General features: G+C 42.7%; 3 protein-coding genes across 3 annotated transcripts in view; all 3 read left to right on the forward strand.

Annotated features, from left to right (window-relative positions):
• BAAT (bile acid-CoA:amino acid N-acyltransferase) overlaps positions 1–24,950 on the forward strand; it is a 67,334-nt gene that overhangs the window by 31,494 nt on the left and 10,890 nt on the right.
• Positions 292–4,388, forward strand: LOC138414101 (uncharacterized). The gene is made up of 2 exons (XM_069540727.1): positions 292–300; positions 530–4,388. Exons 1-2 carry the CDS (start codon positions 292–294, stop codon positions 1,460–1,462), a joined length of 942 nt encoding a protein of 313 aa, XP_069396828.1. The 3' UTR covers positions 1,463–4,388.
• Positions 1,676–17,423, forward strand: LOC138414102 (uncharacterized). Its single transcript, XM_069540728.1, has 2 exons — positions 1,676–1,705; positions 13,565–17,423. Exons 1-2 carry the CDS (start codon positions 1,676–1,678, stop codon positions 14,495–14,497), a joined length of 963 nt encoding a protein of 320 aa, XP_069396829.1. The 3' UTR covers positions 14,498–17,423.

The raw sequence follows: 24,950 nt of genomic DNA on the forward strand, positions 1-24,950 counted from the left end.
TGTTGATGGAAATAATCAATAACAACCTGTAATAGGAATAGAAAAGAATTTTATTTGCCAAACTGAGGACTGTAGCCCAGGAGACAGCCTCTCAGATAACTCTAAGAAACTGCTCAGTTGAAGCACGGTTTTTAGCATAGTCATATACCTTATCAGAGCAAAGAACATACATCAAACACGACGGGGGTATATTCTTCAAGTGTCCAAAAGAGACAGATTTAGTATATAGAGAGTGAGACAACAGGACCCTGGTGTCTGGGAAGTGAACCTTTTCTTTCAGGGAGTGTTAATATGGATGTGGTAAGAAGGGAGTTTTTTTATCCTTATCTTCAAAACAGACATTCTTTACTTTAATGGTTGAAGCAGATGTGTTGTGCTCCCCCCCCCCCCCTTAGGTTGGCTCGGATGCAACCACTGTCAGCTCCTCCCCCTCTTTCCCCGTCTTCACCCTTCCTTTCACTCCCTTCCCCTCGCTCTTTGGTTACGTCAGACGGATACGCCGATGAGCCAATCACGGTGCTGCGTTTAGAGGCCGGCAAGCGGAACTGGTCGGATTGGACCAATAGAAGCCCTCGGATCCGGCGCGCCCCAACCGGGCAGGGGAGCCGGGTGGGCGGTGCTTTCTCGTCAGCATGTGGGCGGGGACCAGCAACCGCAGAGGCGTCGACGACGACGGCGTCAGCGACGTCTACTTTCCTCAGTCTTCGGGGTAGGCTCGGTGGCGCCGGCAGGGCTACGCGGAGCTGTAGGCGGTGGCCCTAGGGAGGCCGCGGCGCCATGGTGGGGCGGTAGACGTGCTCGGGCCAGCGAGGCGAGAGGCGGCGGTGTTCGTCCGGTCCGCAGCGCACTTCGGCAGGGGCCGGGGGTGGGGAGGACCGGGTCGGGGGTCGTCCTGGGCAGCGCGGGGCCGCGGGGCGGGGCTCGCAGGCCGTCGGGGTGCAGGAGGCCTGGGCCGACGCGAGGAGCCCCCGCAGGCCGCTGGGCCCCGCCGCCGGGCCGCTCGACGACGACGCTCTCGCGGGGGCCCCGCCTGAGCAGGACGCGGCTGCGGTGGCTGCGAGGCCGCGGGAGGCCGCGGAGGATGGAGGAGCGGAAGGAGGAGGGCGAGGCCGAGATCCAGGAGCACGGGCCCGAGCACTGGTTCTCCAAGTGGGAGCGGCAGTGCCTGGCTGAGGTCGAGCAGGACGAGCAGTTGACCCCTGAGCTGCAGGAGGAGGCGGCGGCGGCCGCACAGCCCGAGCAGAAGCAACAGAAGCTGTGGCACCTCTTCCAGAACTCGGCCACCGCCGTGGCCCAGCTCTACAAAGACCGAGTGTGTCAGCAGCCAGGACTTTCTCTTTGGGTTCCCTTCCAAAATGCAGCCACTGCCGTCACCAACCTTTACAAAGAAAGCGTGGATACCCATCAGCGAAGTTTTGATATTGGAATTCAGGTTGTGGGGTGTGAGAGCTCCCCCTTCTAGTCTCCCAACTCTATTTAATTGAGGTTTCTAGTTTATTAATTTTTTACATTTCCTCCTTTAGATCAAGATCTTTCTCTGAAAACATCACTGATCAAGAGTCAGGTTTTCCAGTTTCAGCAGCTTTTTGTCCCTCAATGCCAGGAAGGACCTTTCCTGGGTGTAGTGTCTCACACTGGAGGGCAAGTGCATAGATTGGAAACCAGTTGAGGTACCATGCAAGTAACAGGGAGGGACAACTATCAGGTACTTTTAATCTAAAATCCATATGTTATCAAGATCATCTAAAGCATTATGTCATCATCAAAAGTTGGCAAACTTCCAATAGGCCTGGTCTGAATATCTTGGGAAAGTTGTCTCATCAGATGTCATCTGCTTCAATTCTGGGAAATCTTTACTTTCAGGTCACTAGATGATGTGCAGGTCTACTCAGGGTTTGATGCTTTCTTTAGATGTGTCACATGAATCCAAGAGTCTATTCCTTGGAGTTTGGTGCATAAGGGCCTTTCCTGTGAGGCTGAAGAGAGCTTTTATGGAAGTGTCTTTTCCAGTAGATGAAATCTCCAGGTTACAGAATGTGAATCATAAGGTCCTTGTCTCCCAAGAGTACACTGTGAAAAGATTGCTCTACCAAAACATAGTTATTTTTAATAGAAGCAATTAGGCCTTTGCAATATTGGAGTATCTCTTCTTTTATCAGTTGTGGGTCAAAAGAAGCAAGAGCCAAAACGTTGGGTGTCATTTGACTGTCACAAAGGGTGAGAGTTTATGGGTTCCAAAAAGTATGGATCTGAGATTTAGAAGGACCAATGGCAATGTTTTTGGTCAAAGTACTTAGAGGGCCTGTACCAATTTTGCTAACTGAGTCTTAATAATGCCACTGGTGTGTTCGACTAAGCCAAAGGTTTGAGGGCAGAAAGTACAGTGAAATGTGTAAAACCAGCCAAACAGCACAGACTTATCAAAGCACCTGGTCAGTAAAAGGGTTCCTTGATCACTATGAAATTGAAGAGGTACAGATAATCTTTTCCAAAAGGACTTTAGCCACAGAAGAGGCAGTAGCCTGTCTGTAAGGGAAGGCAACAGTCCATTGTGAAAACATACAGACCATGACTAAAACATATTTATATCCATGAGGTGGAGAAAGTTGTATGAAACCCATTTGTCAGACCTCGAGTGGTCTATTAGGCAGTTAAAAATGTCTGGGAGCAGTATGAACAGGCTTCCCTGGGTTGTATTTTGGACAAGTGGGACAAGTGAGGTATGTACTTTTCATGGGTTAGTTAGTGTTTCCCCAATATTGATTCATGAATGTTGTCATTTTGTCAGTAGATCAATAGTTTAACGCATGTGCAGTGGTGAGGAGTGGGAATTTTAGAGTCTCTGGTAGGACTGGGTTGTTACTTGGTCTAAACCAGAGCTTTCTCTTTTTATCAAACCAACAATTGTTGAACTTTCAATCTTGTTTTTCCTTTTCTGAGGCCAATTTTTGGACTTCTCTAGCGAGTTTTCTTAAGTTACCACTTGGGGAAATAACTCTTTAGACCATGACAAAGGTTTGGCTGCTGCTGGTCCCTTTAAGGCCAGACTTTTTTTGCAGAAATGATTTCTGCAAGGTGATTTCCTTAGCTTGCAGAGAGTCAGGGTTAAAATGGCTCCCAAAGTATTAATAATAGCTAAGGCAGCAGGTAAAAATTTCTGAACATAGGGGCCATTTAAATTTTTATTTCTGCTGGAAGTAAAGAAGCCATGTTGCTTCTACAACATTTCAAAATCATAAGTTACTCTGAAAGCATATCTGCTATCAGTATAAATATTGCCAGTTTTCTCCTTGTCTAAAGTACAAGCCCATGTAAGAGTGTATAATTCAGCCTGTTTGGCCAAAGTAGCCATAGGTAAAGATTCATCCTCAACAACATCAAAGGAGTTGAAGTAGCTTACCCAGCACAATATTTGCCACTAGCACCTTTTAAATAAGAACCACCAGTGAACCATGAGAGGTCAGATTTACTCAAAAGATTTTCCTGTAGATCATTATGAGCAGTCAGGAGGTGATCTCTCAACGTTAAGCTGTCAAAAGGGACTTCGTCAGTGATGTAGAGAAGAGTAGCAGGGTTAAGCTTAATACAATATAGAAGAGTTATGTGAGGGGCAGTTAACAAAAGGACTTCATGGGGGTGAAGTGGCTGACTGAGAAATGTTGAGAGTGATGAGAATTCAGGAAAGCTTCTAATGCATGAAGTACAAAAAAGGTTAAAGGGGATCCCACAACGATTTTCTCAGTGTTTTTTTTTTTTAAACATCTTTATTGGAATATAATTGCCTTACAATGGTGTGTTAGTTTCTGCTTTATAACAAAGTGAATCAGTTATACATATACATATGTTCCCATATCTCTTCCCTCTTGCGTCTCCCTCCCTCCCACCCTCCCTATCCCACCCCTCTAGGTGGTCACAAACCACCTAGCTGATCTCCTTGTGCTACGCAGCTACTTCCCACTAGCTATCTATTTTACGTTTGGTAGTGTATATATGTCCATGCCACTCTCTCACTTTGTCACAGCTTACCCTTCTCCCTCCGCATATCCTCAAGTCCGTGCTCTAGTAGGTCTGTGTCTTTATTCCCGTCTTACCCCTAGGTTCTTCATGACCTTTTTTTCCCCTTAGATTCCACAAATATGTGTTAGCATACGGTATTTGTTTTTCTCTTTCTGACTTACTTCACTCTAGGTCCATCCACCTCACTACAAATAACTCAATTTCGTTTCTTTTTATGGCTGAGTAATATTTCATTGTATATATGTGACACATCTTCTTTATCCATTCATCTCTTGATGGACACTTAGGTTGCTTCCATGTCCTGGCTATTGTAAATAGAGCTGCAGTGAACATTGTGGTACATGACTCTTTTTGAATTATGGTTTTCTCAGGGTATATGCCCAGTAGTGGGATTGCTGGGTCGTATAGTAGTTCTATTTTTAGTTTTTTAAGGAACCTCCATACTGTTCTCCATAGTGGCTGTATCAATTTACATTCCCACCAACAGTGCAAGAGTGTTCCCTTTTCTCCACACCCTCTCCAGCATTTACTGTTTCTAGATTTTTTGATGATGGCCATTCTGACCAGTGTGAGATGATATATCATTGTAGTTTTGATTTGCATTTCTCTAATGATTAATGATGTTGACCATTCTTTCATGTGTTTGTTGGCAGTCTGTATATCTTCTTTGGAGAAATGTCTATTTAGGTCTTCTGCCCATTTTTGAATTGGGTTGTTTGTTTTTTTGGTATTGAGCTGCATGAGCTGCTTGTAAATTTTGGAGATTAATCCTTTGTCAGTTGCTTCATTTGCAAATATATTCTCCCATTCTGAGGGTTGTCTTTTTATCTTCTTTATGGTTTCCTTTGCTGTGCAAAAGCTTTGAAGTTTCATTAGGTCCCATTTGTTTATTTTTGTTTTTCTTTCCATTTCTCTAGGAGGTGGGTCAAAAAGGATCTTGCTGTGATTTATGTCATACATTATTCTGCCTATGTTTTCCTCTAAGAGTTTGATAGTGTTTGGCCTTACATTTAGGTCTTTAATCCATTTTGAGTTTATTTTTATGTATGGTGTTAGGGAGTGTTCTAATTTCATACTTTTACATGTACCTGTCTTGTTTTAGCAGCACCACTTATTGAAGAGGCTGTCTTTTCTGCACTGTATATTCTTGCCTCCTTTATCAAAGATAACAGGACCATATGTGCGTGGGTTTACCTCTGGGCTTTCTATCCTGTTCCATTGATCTATATTTCTGTTTTTGTGCCACTACCATACTGTCTTGATTACTGTAGCTTTGTAGTATAGTCTGAAGTCAGGGAGCCTTATTCCTCCAGCTCCATTTTTTGTTCTCAGGATTGCTTTGGCTATTCAGGGTCTTTTGTGTTTCCATACAAATTGTGAAATTTTTTGTTCTAGTTCTGTGAAAAATGCCAGTGGTAGTTTGATAGGGATTGCATTGAATCTGTAGATTGCTTTGGGTAGTAGAATCATTTTCACAATGTTGATTCTTCCAATTCAAGAACATGGTATATCTCTCCATCTGTTTGTATCATCTTTAATTTCTTTCATCAGTGTCTTATAATTTTCTGCATACAGGTCTTTTGTCTCTTTAGGTAGGTTTACTCCTAGATATTTTATTCTTTTTGTTGCAGTGGTAAATGGCAGTGTTTTCTTAATTTCACTTTCAGATTTTTCATCATTAGTGTATAGGAATGCAAGAGATTTCTGTGCATTAATTTTGTATCCTGCTACTTTACCAAATTCATTGATTAGCACTAGTAGTTTTCTGGTAGCATCTTTAGGATTCTCTATGTATAGTATCATGTCATGTGCAAACAGTGACAGCTTTACTTCTTTTCCGATTTGGATTCCTTTTATTTCTTTTTCTTCTCTGATTGCTGTGGCTATAACTTCCAAAACTATGTTGAATAATAGTGGTGAGAGTGGGCAACCTTGTGTTCTTCCTGACCTTAGTGGAAATGGTTTCAGTTTTTCACCATTGAGGACGATGTTGGCTGTGGGTTTGTCATATATGGCCTTTATTATGTTGAGGAAAGTTCCCTCTATGCCTGCTTTCTGGAGGGTTTTAATCATAAATGGGTGTTGAATTTTGTCGAAAGGTTTCTCTGCATCTATTGAGATGATCATATGGTTGTATTCCAATTTCTTAATATGGTGTATCACGTTGATTGATTTGTGTATATTGAAGAATCCTTGCATTCCTGGCATAAACCCCACTTGATCATGGTGTATGATCCTTTTAATGTGCTGTTGGATTCTGTTTGCTAGTATTTTGTTGAGGATTTTTGCATCTATGTTCATCAGTGATATTGGCCTGTAGTTTTCTTTCTTTGTGACGTCTTTGTCTGGTTTTGGTATCAGGGTGATGGTGGCCTCATAGAATGAGTTTGTGAGTGTTCCTCCCTCTGCTATATTTTGGAAGAGTTTGAGAAGGATAGGTGTTAGCTCTTCTCTAAGTCTTTGATAGAAGTCACCTGTGAAGCCATCTGGTCCTGGGCTTTTGTTTGTTGGAAGATTTTTAATCACAGTTTCAATTTGAGTGCTTGTGATTGGTCTGTTCATATTTTCTATTTCTTCCTGGTTCAGTCTCGGCAGTTGTGCATTTCTAAGAATTTGTCCGTTTCTTCCAGGTTGTCCATTTTATTGTCATAGAGTTGCTTGTAGTAATCTCTCATGATAGTTTGTATTTCTGCAGTGTCAGTTGTTACTTCTCCTTTTTTATTTCTAATTCTATTGATTTGAGTCTTCTCCCTTTTTTTCTTGATGAGTCTGGCTAATGGTTTCTCAATTTTCTTTATCTTCTCAAAGAACCAGCTTTTAGTTTTATTGATCTTTGCTATTGTTTCCTTCATTTCTTTTTCATTTATTTCTGATCTTTATCATTTCCTTGCTTCTGCTAACTTTGGGTTTTTTTTTTCTTCTTTCTCTAATTGCTTAGGTGCAAGGTTAGGTTGTTTATTTGAGATGTTTCCTGTTTCTTAAGGTAGGATTGTATTGCTATAAACATCCCTCTTAGAACTGCTTTCGCTGCATCCCATTGGTTTTGGGTCATCATATCTCCATTGTCATTTGTTTCTAGGAATTTTTTGATTTCCTCTTTGATTTCTGCAGTGATCATTTCGTTATTAAGCAGTGTATTGTTTAGCATCCATGTGTTTGTATTTTTTACAGATCTTTTCCTGTAATTGATATCTAGTCTCAAAGCTTTGTGGTCGAAAAAGATACTTGATAAGATTTCAAATTTCTTAAATTTACCAAGGCTTGATTTGTGACCCAAGATACGATCTATCCTGGAGAATGTTCCATGCGCACTTGAGAAAAATGTGTATTCTGTTGTTTTTGGATGGAATGTCCTATAAATATCAATTAAGTCCATCTTGTTTAATGTATCATTTAAAGCTTGTGTTTCCTGATTTATTTTCATTTTGGATGATCTGTCCATTGGTGAAAGTGAGATGTTAATGTCCCCTACTATGATTGTGTTACTGTCAATTTCCCCTTTTATGGCTGTTAGTATTTGCTTTATGTATTGAGGTGCTCCTATGTTGGGTGCATAAATATTTACAGTTGTTATCTCTTCTTCTTGGATCGATCCCTTGATCATTATGTAGTGTCCTTCTTTGTCTCTTGTAATAGTCTTTATTTTAAAGTCTATTTTGTCTGATATGAGAATTGCTACTCCAGCTTTCTTTAGATTTCCATTTGCATGGAATATCTTTTTGCATCCCCTCACTTTCAGTCTGTATGTGTCCCTAGGTCTGAAATGGGTCTCTTATAGACAGCATATATACGGGTCTTGTTTTTGTATCCATTCAGCCAGTCTGTGTCTTTTGGTGGGAGCATTTAATCCATTTACATTTAAGGTAATTATCGATATGTATGTTCCTATACCCATTTTCTTAATTGTTTTGGGCTTGTTATTGTAGGTCTTTTCCTTCTCTTGTGTTTCTTGCCTAGAGAAGTTCCTTTACCATTTGTTGTAAAGCTGGTTTGGTGGTGCTGAACTCTCTCAACTTTTGCTTGTCTGCAATGGTTTTAATTTCTCCATCAAATCTGAATGATATCCTTGCTGGGTAGAGTTATCTTGGTTGTAGGTTTTTCTCCTTCATCACTTTAAATATGTCCTGCCCTCCCTTGTGGCTTGCAGAGTTTCTGCTGAAAGATCAGCTGTTAAGCTTATGGGGATTCCCTTATGCGTTATTTGTTGGTTTTCCCTTGCTGCTTTTAATATGTTTTCTTTGTATTTAATTTTTGATAGTTTGATTAATATGTGTCTTGGCATGTTTCTCCTTGGATTTATCCTGTATGGGACTCTCTGTGCTTCCTGGAGTTGATTGACTATTTCCTTTCCCATTTTAGGGAAGTTTTCAACTATAATCTCTTCAAATATTTTCTCAGTCCCTTTCTTTTTCTCTTCTTCTTATGGGACCCCTATAATTTGAATGTTGGTGCGTTTAATTGTCCCAGAGGTCTCTGAGACTGTCCTCAGTTCTTTTCATTCTTTTTTCTTTATTCTGCTCTACAGTAGTTATTTCCACTATTTTATCTTCCAGGTCACTTATCCGTTCTTCTGCCTCAGTTATTCTGCTATTGATCCATTCTAGAGTATTTTTAATTTCATTTATTGTGTTGTTCATCATTGCTTGTTTCCTCTTTAGTTCTTCAAGGTCCTTGTTAAACGTTTCTTGCATTTTCTCTATTCTATTTCCAAGATTTTGGATCATCTTTACTATCATTATTCTGAATTATTTTTCAGGTAGACTGCCTGTTTCCTCTTCATTTTTTAGGTGTGGTGGGTTTTTGCCTTGCTCCTTCATCTGCTGTGTGTTTTTCTGTCTTTTCATTTTGCTTGTCTTACTGTGTTTGGGGTCTCCTTTTCACAGGCTGCAGGTTCGTAGTTCCCATTGTTTTTGGTATCTGTCCTCAGTGGCTAAGGTTGGTTCAGTGAGTTGTGTAGGTTTCCTGGTGGATGGGACTAGTGCCTGTGTTCTGGTGGATGAGGCTGGATCTTGTTTTTCTAGTGGGTAGGTCCACGTCTGGTGGTGTGTTTGGGGTGTCTGGCCTTACTATGATTTTAGGTAGCCTCTCTGCTAATGGATGGAGCTTTGTTCCTGTCTTGCTAGTTGTTTGTCATAGGGTGTCCAGCACTGGAGCTTGCTGGTCGTTGAGTGAAGCTGGGTGTTGGTGTTGAGATGGAGATCTCTGGGAGATTTTCGCCGTTTGATATTACGTGGAGCTGGGAGGTCTCTTCTGGACCAGTGTCCTGCGGTTGGCTCTCCCACCTCAGTGGCACAGCCCTGACGCCTGGCTGGAGCACCAAGAGACTGTCCTCCACACGGCTCAGAGTAAAAGGGAGAAAAAATAGAAAGAAAGGAAGAAAGGAAGAGGATAAACTAAAATAAAGTAAGATAAAATAAAATAAAGTTATTAAAATAAAAAACAATTATTAAGGAAAAAAATTTTCAAAGTAAAGAGAAGAAAAAAATGGACGGACAATACGCTGGGACAAATGGTGAAAGCAAAGCTATACAGACAAAATATCGCACAGAACCATGCACATATACACTCACAAAAAGAGGAAAAGGGGAAAAAATAGTATATCTTGCTCCCAAAGTCCATCTCCTCAATTTGGGATGATTCGTTGTCTATTCAGATATTCCACAGATGCAGGGTACATCAAGTTGATTGTGGAGCTTTAATCCACTGCTTCTGAGGCTGCTGGGAGAAATTTCCCTTTCTCTTCTCTGTTCGAACACCTGCCGGGGTTCAGCTTTGGATTTGGCCCCGCCTCTGCGTGTAGGTCGCCTGAGGGCGTCTGATCTTTGCTCAGACAGGACAGGGTTAAAGGAGCTGCTGATTCGGGGGCTCTGGCTCACTCAGGCCAGGGGGAGGGAAGGGTACGGATGCGGGGCGAGCCTGTGGCGGCAGAAGCCGGTGCGCCATGCATTCTCCCGGAGAAGTTGTCCCTGGATCCCGGGACCCTGGCAGTGGCGGGCTGCACAGGCTCCCGGGAGGGGAGGTGGGGATAGTGACCTGTGCTCGCACACAGGCTTCTTGGTGGCGGCAGCAGCAGCCTTAGCGTCTCATGCCCGTCTCTGGGGTCCACGCTGATAGCCGCGGCTCGCGCCTGTCTCTGGAGCTCCTTTAAGCAGCGCTCTTAATCCTCTCTCCTCGCGCACCGGGAAACAAAGCGGCAAGAAAAAGTGTATTGTCTCTTCGGCAGGTCCAGACTTTTTCCCAGACTCTCTCCCGGCTAGCCGTGGCGCACTAGCCCCCTTAAGTCTGTGTTCACGCCGCCAACCTTAGTCCTCTCCCTGGGATCCAAGCTCCAAAGCCCGAGCCTCAGCTTCCAGCCGCTGCCCGTCCCTGCAGGTGAGCAGACTAGCTTCTCGGGATGGTGAGTGCTGGTCGGCATCGATCCTCTGTGCAGGAATCTCTCTGCCTGGTCCTCCACACCCCTGTTGCTGCGCTCTCCTCCGTGGCTCTGAAGCTTCCCCCCTCCGTCCCCTGCAGTCTCCACCCGCGAAGGGGCTTCTAGTGTGTGGAAACCTTTCCTCCTTCACAGCTCCCTCCCACTGGTGCAGGTCCAGTCCCTATTCTTTTTTCTGTTTTTTCTTTTTTCTTTTGTCGTACCCAGGTACGTGGGGAGTTTCTTGCCTTTTGGGAGGTCTGAGGTCTTCTGCCAGTGTTCATTAGGTGTTCTGTAGGAGCTGTTCCACGTGTAGATGTATTTCTGATGTATCTGTGGGGAGGAAGGTGATCTCCGTGTCCTACTCTTCTGCCATCTTCTCCTGTCTCTCTCAGTGGTTTTAACTGAAAGAGGTGGGGCCTAATGACTCTAAGGCAAGGCAGGTATCCCCATATTACAGGGTCCAGTTGCTGGCTATAATACCCTATGGGTCAATGGTGGTCCCTGTGTTATGGGATGAGTACCCCAAGGGTATTTCCTTTTTCATATACAAAAAGGAAAAAGGAAATCTGATAACTGGGATGCCCCAGGGCAGGTGGGTTCTTCCAACTCTCCTTTAAGGCCTTGAAATCTACGTCATCTGATTTTTCCCATTAAATTTCACTGGGGTTGTTTTTCTTGAATAAAACATACAGAGGTTTGGCCATAAGAGAGAAATTTGGGATCTCATTTCAGCATAACCAACTAACCCAAGAAATAGTCACAGATAGTGTTTAGTTTGGGGTTTTGGGAAACTTAGGACACTATAAAGTTTATCTGGATATAAGTGTAGTTCTTGTTCTGATATCAGATGCCCTAAACCTGGGTTTGGACAAACTGCAGTTTTTCTTTGGTAATTTTATGTCCCTTTGAGGCTAAAAGCTTTAGCAAGTGGATGCTGTCTTCCTATGAGGAGGCTGGAGAAGTAGAACAAAGAAGCAAATCATCCACATATTGCAACAAAATAGAACCTCTAGGGTAATTCATATCATCCAGATCAGCCTTCAGGATTTGAGAAATAAGGAAACAGTTAAACCTGAGGCATTAGTGTCCAAGTGAATTGTTTTTCTTCCCAAGTGAAGGCAAAAGTTATTGGCTGGCTTGGTCAACTGGAATACTAGCGAATGCACTGCATAAATCAATTACAGTAAAGAATTCACTTCCAGTGAGAATGGATGTTAGTAACATATGAGGGTTAGGAACAACAGGGGGTCGAGGGATAACAGTGTTGTTTATTACTTGGAGGTACTGGATGAACCTCCATCCTGGGTCCTTAGGTTTTCTCACAGGTTAAATAGAAGTATTAGAAAGATTAGTACAGGGATAATGGTGTCTTGAGACCTGTAATCTTCTATTATGGGCTTCATGCCTTGAAGGGCTTCTTTACTTATAGGGTATTGATTAATTCTGGGAAGAGGTTTTGAGGGACTTATCTGAATCGTGATGGGAGGCATGCTGTAAATTTTGCCAATATCAGGTGGAGATTTGGTCCGTAGGAGGGTGGTAGCTGATTCAATAGGGACAAATAATCAGAGTTTTCAGAATCAGCTCTAGGACTGTCAGAGCTGAAGCAATTAAAGATGTCAAAGGGTGATTTAATTTACATGATTGGTTACTTTGATGACTATTGTCAAATCTAGAATTATTTCCCCCTTTGGGATAAAGAAACTCTGCCATGCATACTTCTTTAAGAAGTCTTGATCTAATAAATGGATAAGGGCAGAGGAACTAAGGAGAAAAGGGTGTGTATCTCTCAAAGGGCCTAAACAAAAGGGAATAGGTTCAGAGATAGGAAGCTCTTGGGGTTCATTAGAGATCCCACTGTTTGAACTGTTTTAGTACTCCAAGGCAGGGACTGCTTTGTAGTAGTGGCACTGAGTACCAAGATTGTGGTTCCATTGTCAGTTAGGACTGGAAGAGATTCATCCCCAATCTGGAGAAATGTTTCTCCAATTCTATTAAGTGGGAAGATTAGGAAGAGCCCCTGTAGTCCACCCGAACCCCATTGTTGAGAATTCAGAGGACATTGGAAAGACTGCTTAGAGGGCAGAAGGTGCCTAAAATGCTTAAATTTGTAACAATCTTTTTTCTGACATCCTAGCTCTTTGTGACAATAGCTCTTTGTGGCAAACTGGGGGGGGGTTTGGTTTCATTTAGGGACCTTCATTTGCTGGAGTTGAAGATTAAGAATTTCAGTGGTTTTTCATTGAGGTGACTCATTTAGAGTGAGAGACAGCCGGTTTGCCAGATTCACTAGACTCTGGAGTGGAAAACTCTAGTTTCCCATCCCATCCTGGTTCTTTTTACTAGAAGGGAATGGTCCTGGTTCAGCCCATTAATAAATATAAAGTTTAAAGCTATCTGAGTGGAATCAACCTCTAAAAGAAGATCAGAATTTTCTTTAAAAATAATCTGAAGTCGATTGTAATAGTCATGAGCAGATTCATCAGGTTTTCATGTAAAAGCCTGAATTTTGTGCCAATCAACAGGTTTTGAAAAAGTCACCTAGCAATTGCCCAAGCTTGATCATATGTAAGTTAGCAGGTTGGTCTCCGTGTTTTACTCTTAGGTGTTGATGGAAATAATCAATAACAACCTGTAATAGGAATAGAAAAGAATTTTATTTGCCAAACTGAGGACTGTAGCCCAGGAGACAGCCTCTCAGATAACTCTAAGAAACTGCTCAGTTGAAGCACGGTTTTTAGCATAGTCATATACCTTATCAGAGCAAAGAACATACATCAAACACGACGGGGGTATATTCTTCAAGTGTCCAAAAGAGACAGATTTAGTATATAGAGAGTGAGACAACAGGACCCTGGTGTCTGGGAAGTGAACCTTTTCTTTCAGGGAGTGTTAATATGGATGTGGTAAGAAGGGAGTTTTTTTATCCTTATCTTCAAAACAGACATTCTTTACTTTAATGGTTGAAGCAGATGTGTTGTGCTCCCCCCCCCCCCCTTAGGTTGGCTCGGATGCAACCACTGTCAGCTCCTCCCCCTCTTTCCCCGTCTTCACCCTTCCTTTCACTCCCTTCCCCTCGCTCTTTGGTTACGTCAGACGGATACGCCGATGAGCCAATCACGGTGCTGCGTTTAGAGGCCGGCAAGCGGAACTGGTCGGATTGGACCAATAGAAGCCCTCGGATCCGGCGCGCCCCAACCGGGCAGGGGAGCCGGGTGGGCGGTGCTTTCTCGTCAGCATGTGGGCGGGGACCAGCAACCACAGAGGCGTCGACGACGACGGCGTCAGCGACGTCTACTTTCCTCAGTCTTCGGGGTAGGCTCGGTGGCGCCGGCAGGGCTACGCGGAGCTGTAGGCGGTGGCCCTAGGGAGGCCGCGGCGCCATGGTGGGGCGGTAGACGTGCTCGGGCCAGCGAGGCGAGAGGCGGCGGTGTTCGTCCGGTCCGCAGCGCACTTCGGCAGGGGCCGGGGGTGGGGAGGACCGGGTCGGGGGTCGTCCTGGGCAGCGCGGGGCCGCGGGGCGGGGCTCGCAGGCCGTCGGGGTGCAGGAGGCCTGGGCCGACGCGAGGAGCCCCCGCAGGCCGCTGGGCCCCGCCGCCGGGCCGCTCGACGACGACGCTCTCGCGGGGGCCCCGCCTGAGCAGGACGCGGCTGCGGTGGCTGCGAGGCCGCGGGAGGCCGCGGAGGATGGAGGAGCGGAAGGAGGAGGGCGAGGCCGAGATCCAGGAGCACGGGCCCGAGCACTGGTTCTCCAAGTGGGAGCGGCAGTGCCTGGCTGAGGTCGAGCAGGACGAGCAGTTGACCCCTGAGCTGCAGGAGGAGGCGGCGGCGGCCGCACAGCCCGAGCAGAAGCAACAGAAGCTGTGGCACCTCTTCCAGAACTCGGCCACCGCCGTGGCCCAGCTCTACAAAGACCGAGTGTGTCAGCAGCCAGGACTTTCTCTTTGGGTTCCCTTCCAAAATGCAGCCACTGCCGTCACCAACCTTTACAAAGAAAGCGTGGATACCCATCAGCGAAGTTTTGATATTGGAATTCAGGTTGTGGGGTGTGAGAGCTCCCCCTTCTAGTCTCCCAACTCTATTTAATTGAGGTTTCTAGTTTATTAATTTTTTACATTTCCTCCTTTAGATCAAGATCTTTCTCTGAAAACATCACTGATCAAGAGTCAGGTTTTCCAGTTTCAGCAGCTTTTTGTCCCTCAATGCCAGGAAGGACCTTTCCTGGGTGTAGTGTCTCACACTGGAGGGCAAGTGCATAGATTGGAAACCAGTTGAGGTACCATGCAAGTAACAGGGAGGGACAACTATCAGGTACTTTTAATCTAAAATCCATATGTTATCAAGATCATCTAAAGCATTATGTCATCATCAAAAGTTGGCAAACTTCCAATAGGCCTGGTCTGAATATCTTGGGAAAGTTGTCTCATCAGATGTCATCTGCTTCAATTCTGGGAAATCTTTACTTTCAGGTCACTAGATGATGTGCAGGTCTACTCAGGGTTTGATGCTTTCTTTAGATGTGTCACATGAATCCAAGAGTCTATTCCTTGGAGTTTGGTGCATAAGGGCCTTTCCTGTGAGGCTGAAGAGAGCTTTTATGGAAGTGTCTTTTCCAGTAGATGAAATCTCCAGGTTACAGAATGTGAATCATAAGGTCCTTGTCTCCCAAGAGTACACTGTGAAAAGATTGCTCTACCAAAACATAGTTATTTTTAATAGAAGCAATTAGGCCTTTGCAATATTGGAGTATCTCTTCTTTTATCAGTTGTGGGTCAAAAGAAGCAAGAGCCAAAACGTTGGGTGTCATTTGACTGTCACAAAGGGTGAGAGTTTATGGGTTCCAAAAAGTATGGATCTGAGATTTAGAAGGACCAATGGCAATGTTTTTGGTCAAAGTACTTAGAGGGCCTGTACCAATTTTGCTAACTGAGTCTTAATAATGCCACTGGTGTGTTCGACTAAGCCAAAGGTTTGAGGGCAGAAAGTACAGTGAAATGTGTAAAACCAGCCAAACAGCACAGACTTATCAAAGCACCTGGTCAGTAAAAGGGTTCCTTGATCACTATGAAATTGAAGAGGTACAGATAATCTTTTCCAAAAGGACTTTAGCCACAGAAGAGGCAGTAGCCTGTCTGTAAGGGAAGGCAACAGTCCATTGTGAAAACATACAGACCATGACTAAAACATATTTATATCCATGAGGTGGAGAAAGTTGTATGAAACCCATTTGTCAGACCTCGAGTGGTCTATTAGGCAGTTAAAAATGTCTGGGAGCAGTATGAACAGGCTTCCCTGGGTTGTATTTTGGACAAGTGGGACAAGTGAGGTATGTACTTTTCATGGGTTAGTTAGTGTTTCCCCAATATTGATTCATGAATGTTGTCATTTTGTCAGTAGATCAATAGTTTAACGCATGTGCAGTGGTGAGGAGTGGGAATTTTAGAGTCTCTGGTAGGACTGGGTTGTTACTTGGTCTAAACCAGAGCTTTCTCTTTTTATCAAACCAACAATTGTTGAACTTTCAATCTTGTTTTTCCTTTTCTGAGGCCAATTTTTGGACTTCTCTAGCGAGTTTTCTTAAGTTACCACTTGGGGAAATAACTCTTTAGACCATGACAAAGGTTTGGCTGCTGCTGGTCCCTTTAAGGCCAGACTTTTTTTGCAGAAATGATTTCTGCAAGGTGATTTCCTTAGCTTGCAGAGAGTCAGGGTTAAAATGGCTCCCAAAGTATTAATAATAGCTAAGGCAGCAGGTAAAAATTTCTGAACATAGGGGCCATTTAAATTTTTATTTCTGCTGGAAGTAAAGAAGCCATGTTGCTTCTACAACATTTCAAAATCATAAGTTACTCTGAAAGCATATCTGCTATCAGTATAAATATTGCCAGTTTTCTCCTTGTCTAAAGTACAAGCCCATGTAAGAGTGTATAATTCAGCCTGTTTGGCCAAAGTAGCCATAGGTAAAGATTCATCCTCAACAACATCAAAGGAGTTGAAGTAGCTTACCCAGCACAATATTTGCCACTAGCACCTTTTAAATAAGAACCACCAGTGAACCATGAGAGGTCAGATTTACTCAAAAGATTTTCCTGTAGATCATTATGAGCAGTCAGGAGGTGATCTCTCAACGTTAAGCTGTCAAAAGGGACTTCGTCAGTGATGTAGAGAAGAGTAGCAGGGTTAAGCTTAATACAATATAGAAGAGTTATGTGAGGGGCAGTTAACAAAAGGACTTCATGGGGGTGAAGTGGCTGACTGAGAAATGTTGAGAGTGATGAGAATTCAGGAAAGCTTCTAATGCATGAAGTACAAAAAAGGTTAAAGGGGATCCCACAACGATTTTCTCAGTGTTTTTTTTTTTTAAACATCTTTATTGGAATATAATTGCCTTACAATGGTGTGTTAGTTTCTGCTTTATAACAAAGTGAATCAGTTATACATATACATATGTTCCCATATCTCTTCCCTCTTGCGTCTCCCTCCCTCCCACCCTCCCTATCCCACCCCTCTAGGTGGTCACAAACCACCTAGCTGATCTCCTTGTGCTACGCAGCTACTTCCCACTAGCTATCTATTTTACGTTTGGTAGTGTATATATGTCCATGCCACTCTCTCACTTTGTCACAGCTTACCCTTCTCCCTCCGCATATCCTCAAGTCCGTGCTCTAGTAGGTCTGTGTCTTTATTCCCGTCTTACCCCTAGGTTCTTCATGACCTTTTTTTCCCCTTAGATTCCACAAATATGTGTTAGCATACGGTATTTGTTTTTCTCTTTCTGACTTACTTCACTCTAGGTCCATCCACCTCACTACAAATAACTCAATTTCGTTTCTTTTTATGGCTGAGTAATATTTCATTGTATATATGTGACACATCTTCTTTATCCATTCATCTCTTGATGGACACTTAGGTTGCTTCCATGTCCTGGCTATTGTAAATAGAGCTGCAGTGAACATTGTGGTACATGACTCTTTTTGAATTATGGTTTTCTCAGGGTATATGCCCAGTAGTGGGATTGCTGGGTCGTATAGTAGTTCTATTTTTAGTTTTTTAAGGAACCTCCATACTGTTCTCCATAGTGGCTGTATCAATTTACATTCCCACCAACAGTGCAAGAGTGTTCCCTTTTCTCCACACCCTCTCCAGCATTTACTGTTTCTAGATTTTTTGATGATGGCCATTCTGACCAGTGTGAGATGATATATCATTGTAGTTTTGATTTGCATTTCTCTAATGATTAATGATGTTGACCATTCTTTCATGTGTTTGTTGGCAGTCTGTATATCTTCTTTGGAGAAATGTCTATTTAGGTCTTCTGCCCATTTTTGAATTGGGTTGTTTGTTTTTTTGGTATTGAGCTGCATGAGCTGCTTGTAAATTTTGGAGATTAATCCTTTGTCAGTTGCTTCATTTGCAAATATATTCTCCCATTCTGAGGGTTGTCTTTTTATCTTCTTTATGGTTTCCTTTGCTGTGCAAAAGCTTTGAAGTTTCATTAGGTCCCATTTGTTTATTTTTGTTTTTCTTTCCATTTCTCTAGGAGGTGGGTCAAAAAGGATCTTGCTGTGATTTATGTCATACATTATTCTGCCTATGTTTTCCTCTAAGAGTTTGATAGTGTTTGGCCTTACATTTAGGTCTTTAATCCATTTTGAGTTTATTTTTATGTATGGTGTTAGGGAGTGTTCTAATTTCATACTTTTACATGTACCTGTCTTGTTTTAGCAGCACCACTTATTGAAGAGGCTGTCTTTTCTGCACTGTATATTCTTGCCTCCTTTATCAAAGATAACAGGACCATATGTGCGTGGGTTTACCTCTGGGCTTTCTATCCTGTTCCATTGATCTATATTTCTGTTTTTGTGCCACTACCATACTGTCTTGATTACTGTAGCTTTGTAGTATAGTCTGAAGTCAGGGAGCCTTATTCCTCCAGCTCCATTTTTTGTTCTCAGGATTGCTTTGGCTATTCAGGGTCTTTTGTGTTTCCATACAAATTGTGAAATTTTTTGTTCTAGTTCTGTGAAAAATGCCAGTGGTAGTTTGATAGGGATTGCATTGAATCTGTAGATTGCTTTGGGTAGTAGAATCATTTTCACAATGTTGATTCTTCCAATTCAAGAACATGGTATATCTCTCCATCTGTTTGTATCATCTTTAATTTCTTTCATCAGTGTCTTATAATTTTCTGCATACAGGTCTTTTGTCTCTTTAGGTAGGTTTACTCCTAGATATTTTATTCTTTTTGTTGCAGTGGTAAATGGCAGTGTTTTCTTAATTTCACTTTCAGATTTTTCATCATTAGTGTATAGGAATGCAAGAGATTTCTGTGCATTAATTTTGTATCCTGCTACTTTACCAAATTCATTGATTAGCACTAGTAGTTTTCTGGTAGCATCTTTAGGATTCTCTATGTATAGTATCATGTCATGTGCAAACAGTGACAGCTTTACTTCTTTTCCGATTTGGATTCCTTTTATTTCTTTTTCTTCTCTGATTGCTGTGGCTATAACTTCCAAAACTATGTTGAATAATAGTGGTGAGAGTGGGCAACCTTGTGTTCTTCCTGACCTTAGTGGAAATGGTTTCAGTTTTTCACCATTGAGGACGATGTTGGCTGTGGGTTTGTCATATATGGCCTTTATTATGTTGAGGAAAGTTCCCTCTATGCCTGCTTTCTGGAGGGTTTTAATCATAAATGGGTGTTGAATTTTGTCGAAAGGTTTCTCTGCATCTATTGAGATGATCATATGGTTGTATTCCAATTTCTTAATATGGTGTATCACGTTGATTGATTTGTGTATATTGAAGAATCCTTGCATTCCTGGCATAAACCCCACTTGATCATGGTGTATGATCCTTTTAATGTGCTGTTGGATTCTGTTTGCTAGTATTTTGTTGAGGATTTTTGCATCTATGTTCATCAGTGATATTGGCCTGTAGTTTTCTTTCTTTGTGACGTCTTTGTCTGGTTTTGGTATCAGGGTGATGGTGGCCTCATAGAATGAGTTTGTGAGTGTTCCTCCCTCTGCTATATTTTGGAAGAGTTTGAGAAGGATAGGTGTTAGCTCTTCTCTAAGTCTTTGATAGAAGTCACCTGTGAAGCCATCTGGTCCTGGGCTTTTGTTTGTTGGAAGATTTTTAATCACAGTTTCAATTTGAGTGCTTGTGATTGGTCTGTTCATATTTTCTATTTCTTCCTGGTTCAGTCTCGGCAGTTGTGCATTTCTAAGAATTTGTCCGTTTCTTCCAGGTTGTCCATTTTATTGTCATAGAGTTGCTTGTAGTAATCTCTCATGATAGTTTGTATTTCTGCAGTGTCAGTTGTTACTTCTCCTTTTTTATTTCTAATTCTATTGATTTGAGTCTTCTCCCTTTTTTTCTTGATGAGTCTGGCTAATGGTTTCTCAATTTTCTTTATCTTCTCAAAGAACCAGCTTTTAGTTTTATTGATCTTTGCTATTGTTTCCTTCATTTCTTTTTCATTTATTTCTGATCTTTATCATTTCCTTGCTTCTGCTAACTTTGGGTTTTTTTTTTCTTCTTTCTCTAATTGCTTAGGTGCAAGGTTAGGTTGTTTATTTGAGATGTTTCCTGTTTCTTAAGGTAGGATTGTATTGCTATAAACATCCCTCTTAGAACTGCTTTCGCTGCATCCCATTGGTTTTGGGTCATCATATCTCCATTGTCATTTGTTTCTAGGAATTTTTTGATTTCCTCTTTGATTTCTGCAGTGATCATTTCGTTATTAAGCAGTGTATTGTTTAGCATCCATGTGTTTGTATTTTTTACAGATCTTTTCCTGTAATTGATATCTAGTCTCAAAGCTTTGTGGTCGAAAAAGATACTTGATAAGATTTCAAATTTCTTAAATTTACCAAGGCTTGATTTGTGACCCAAGATACGATCTATCCTGGAGAATGTTCCATGCGCACTTGAGAAAAATGTGTATTCTGTTGTTTTTGGATGGAATGTCCTATAAATATCAATTAAGTCCATCTTGTTTAATGTATCATTTAAAGCTTGTGTTTCCTGATTTATTTTCATTTTGGATGATCTGTCCATTGGTGAAAGTGAGATGTTAATGTCCCCTACTATGATTGTGTTACTGTCAATTTCCCCTTTTATGGCTGTTAGTATTTGCTTTATGTATTGAGGTGCTCCTATGTTGGGTGCATAAATATTTACAGTTGTTATCTCTTCTTCTTGGATCGATCCCTTGATCATTATGTAGTGTCCTTCTTTGTCTCTTGTAATAGTCTTTATTTTAAAGTCTATTTTGTCTGATATGAGAATTGCTACTCCAGCTTTCTTTAGATTTCCATTTGCATGGAATATCTTTTTGCATCCCCTCACTTTCAGTCTGTATGTGTCCCTAGGTCTGAAATGGGTCTCTTATAGACAGCATATATACGGGTCTTGTTTTTGTATCCATTCAGCCAGTCTGTGTCTTTTGGTGGGAGCATTTAATCCATTTACATTTAAGGTAATTATCGATATGTATGTTCCTATACCCATTTTCTTAATTGTTTTGGGCTTGTTATTGTAGGTCTTTTCCTTCTCTTGTGTTTCTTGCCTAGAGAAGTTCCTTTACCATTTGTTGTAAAGCTGGTTTGGTGGTGCTGAACTCTCTCAACTTTTGCTTGTCTGCAATGGTTTTAATTTCTCCATCAAATCTGAATGATATCCTTGCTGGGTAGAGTTATCTTGGTTGTAGGTTTTTCTCCTTCATCACTTTAAATATGTCCTGCCCTCCCTTGTGGCTTGCAGAGTTTCTGCTGAAAGATCAGCTGTTAAGCTTATGGGGATTCCCTTATGCGTTATTTGTTGGTTTTCCCTTGCTGCTTTTAATATGTTTTCTTTGTATTTAATTTTTGATAGTTTGATTAATATGTGTCTTGGCATGTTTCTCCTTGGATTTATCCTGTATGGGACTCTCTGTGCTTCCTGGAGTTGATTGACTATTTCCTTTCCCATTTTAGGGAAGTTTTCAACTATAATCTCTTCAAATATTTTCTCAGTCCCTTTCTTTTTCTCTTCTTCTTATGGGACCCCTATAATTTGAATGTTGGTGCGTTTAATTGTCCCAGAGGTCTCTGAGACTGTCCTCAGTTCTTTTCATTCTTTTTTCTTTATTCTGCTCTACAGTAGTTATTTCCACTATTTTATCTTCCAGGTCACTTATCCGTTCTTCTGCCTCAGTTATTCTGCTATTGATCCATTCTAGAGTATTTTTAATTTCATTTATTGTGTTGTTCATCATTGCTTGTTTCCTCTTTAGTTCTTCAAGGTCCTTGTTAAACGTTTCTTGCATTTTCTCTATTCTATTTCCAAGATTTTGGATCATCTTTACTATCATTATTCTGAATTATTTTTCAGGTAGACTGCCTGTTTCCTCTTCATTTTTTAGGTGTGGTGGGTTTTTGCCTTGCTCCTTCATCTGCTGTGTGTTTTTCTGTCTTTTCATTTTGCTTGTCTTACTGTGTTTGGGGTCTCCTTTTCACAGGCTGCAGGTTCGTAGTTCCCATTGTTTTTGGTATCTGTCCTCAGTGGCTAAGGTTGGTTCAGTGAGTTGTGTAGGTTTCCTGGTGGATGGGACTAGTGCCTGTGTTCTGGTGGATGAGGCTGGATCTTGTTTTTCTAGTGGGTAGGTCCACGTCTGGTGGTGTGTTTGGGGTGTCTGGCCTTACTATGATTTTAGGTAGCCTCTCTGCTAATGGATGGAGCTTTGTTCCTGTCTTGCTAGTTGTTTGTCATAGGGTGTCCAGCACTGGAGCTTGCTGGTCGTTGAGTGAAGCTGGGTGTTGGTGTTGAGATGGAGATCTCTGGGAGATTTTCGCCGTTTGATATTACGTGGAGCTGGGAGGTCTCTTCTGGACCAGTGTCCTGCGGTTGGCTCTCCCACCTCAGTGGCACAGCCCTGACGCCTGGCTGGAGCACCAAGAGACTGTCCTCCACACGGCTCAGAGTAAAAGGGAGAAAAAATAGAAAGAAAGGAAGAAAGGAAGAGGATAAACTAAAATAAAGTAAGATAAAATAAAATAAAGTTATTAAAATAAAAAACAATTATTAAGGAAAAAAATTTTCAAAGTAAAGAGAAGAAAAAAATGGACGGACAATACGCTGGGACAAATGGTGAAAGCAAAGCTATACAGACAAAATATCGCACAGAACCATGCACATATACACTCACAAAAAGAGGAAAAGGGGAAAAAATAGTATATCTTGCTCCCAAAGTCCATCTCCTCAATTTGGGATGATTCGTTGTCTATTCAGATATTCCACAGATGCAGGGTACATCAAGTTGATTGTGGAGCTTTAATCCACTGCTTCTGAGGCTGCTGGGAGAAATTTCCCTTTCTCTTCTCTGTTCGAACACCTGCCGGGGTTCAGCTTTGGATTTGGCCCCGCCTCTGCGTGTAGGTCGCCTGAGGGCGTCTGATCTTTGCTCAGACAGGACAGGGTTAAAGGAGCTGCTGATTCGGGGGCTCTGGCTCACTCAGGCCAGGGGGAGGGAAGGGTACGGATGCGGGGCGAGCCTGTGGCGGCAGAAGCCGGTGCGCCATGCATTCTCCCGGAGAAGTTGTCCCTGGATCCCGGGACCCTGGCAGTGGCGGGCTGCACAGGCTCCCGGGAGGGGAGGTGGGGATAGTGACCTGTGCTCGCACACAGGCTTCTTGGTGGCGGCAGCAGCAGCCTTAGCGTCTCATGCCCGTCTCTGGGGTCCACGCTGATAGCCGCGGCTCGCGCCTGTCTCTGGAGCTCCTTTAAGCAGCGCTCTTAATCCTCTCTCCTCGCGCACCGGGAAACAAAGCGGCAAGAAAAAGTGTATTGTCTCTTCGGCAGGTCCAGACTTTTTCCCAGACTCTCTCCCGGCTAGCCGTGGCGCACTAGCCCCCTTAAGTCTGTGTTCACGCCGCCAACCTTAGTCCTCTCCCTGGGATCCAAGCTCCAAAGCCCGAGCCTCAGCTTCCAGCCGCTGCCCGTCCCTGCAGGTGAGCAGACTAGCTTCTCGGGATGGTGAGTGCTGGTCGGCATCGATCCTCTGTGCAGGAATCTCTCTGCCTGGTCCTCCACACCCCTGTTGCTGCGCTCTCCTCCGTGGCTCTGAAGCTTCCCCCCTCCGTCCCCTGCAGTCTCCACCCGCGAAGGGGCTTCTAGTGTGTGGAAACCTTTCCTCCTTCACAGCTCCCTCCCACTGGTGCAGGTCCAGTCCCTATTCTTTTTTCTGTTTTTTCTTTTTTCTTTTGTCGTACCCAGGTACGTGGGGAGTTTCTTGCCTTTTGGGAGGTCTGAGGTCTTCTGCCAGTGTTCATTAGGTGTTCTGTAGGAGCTGTTCCACGTGTAGATGTATTTCTGATGTATCTGTGGGGAGGAAGGTGATCTCCGTGTCCTACTCTTCTGCCATCTTCTCCTGTCTCTCTCAGTGGTTTTAACTGAAAGAGGTGGGGCCTAATGACTCTAAGGCAAGGCAGGTATCCCCATATTACAGGGTCCAGTTGCTGGCTATAATACCCTATGGGTCAATGGTGGTCCCTGTGTTATGGGATGAGTACCCCAAGGGTATTTCCTTTTTCATATACAAAAAGGAAAAAGGAAATCTGATAACTGGGATGCCCCAGGGCAGGTGGGTTCTTCCAACTCTCCTTTAAGGCCTTGAAATCTACGTCATCTGATTTTTCCCATTAAATTTCACTGGGGTTGTTTTTCTTGAATAAAACATACAGAGGTTTGGCCATAAGAGAGAAATTTGGGATCTCATTTCAGCATAACCAACTAACCCAAGAAATAGTCACAGATAGTGTTTAGTTTGGGGTTTTGGGAAACTTAGGACACTATAAAGTTTATCTGGATATAAGTGTAGTTCTTGTTCTGATATCAGATGCCCTAAACCTGGGTTTGGACAAACTGCAGTTTTTCTTTGGTAATTTTATGTCCCTTTGAGGCTAAAAGCTTTAGCAAGTGGATGCTGTCTTCCTATGAGGAGGCTGGAGAAGTAGAACAAAGAAGCAAATCATCCACATATTGCAACAAAATAGAACCTCTAGGGTAATTCATATCATCCAGATCAGCCTTCAGGATTTGAGAAATAAGGAAACAGTTAAACCTGAGGCATTAGTGTCCAAGTGAATTGTTTTTCTTCCCAAGTGAAGGCAAAAGTTATTGGCTGGCTTGGTCAACTGGAATACTAGCGAATGCACTGCATAAATCAATTACAGTAAAGAATTCACTTCCAGTGAGAATGGATGTTAGTAACATATGAGTGTTAGGAACAACAGGGGGTCGAGGGATAACAGTGTTGTTTATTACTTGGAGGTACTGGATGAACCTCCATCCTGGGTCCTTAGGTTTTCTCACAGGTTAAATAGAAGTATTAGAAAGATTAGTACAGGGATAATGGTGTCTTGAGACCTGTAATCTTCTATTATGGGCTTCATGCCTTGAAGGGCTTCTTTACTTATAGGGTATTGATTAATTCTGGGAAGAGGTTTTGAGGGACTTATCTGAATCGTGATGGGAG

The sequence above is a fragment of the Delphinus delphis genome, chromosome 6, assembly GCF_949987515.2.
Source record: "Delphinus delphis chromosome 6, mDelDel1.2, whole genome shotgun sequence".
Taxonomy (NCBI): Eukaryota; Metazoa; Chordata; class Mammalia; order Artiodactyla; family Delphinidae; genus Delphinus; species Delphinus delphis.

Bases quoted from the DNA above. Each gene is read 5' to 3' on its own strand.
- LOC138414102 (XM_069540728.1), top strand. From the start codon at position 1,676: ATGCAAGTAACAGGGAGGGACAACTATCAG. The intron at 1,706-13,564 runs GTACTTTTAATC...TGCTGCGTTTAG, and splicing joins CAGGGAGGGACAACTATCAG to AGGCCGGCAAGCGGAACTGG.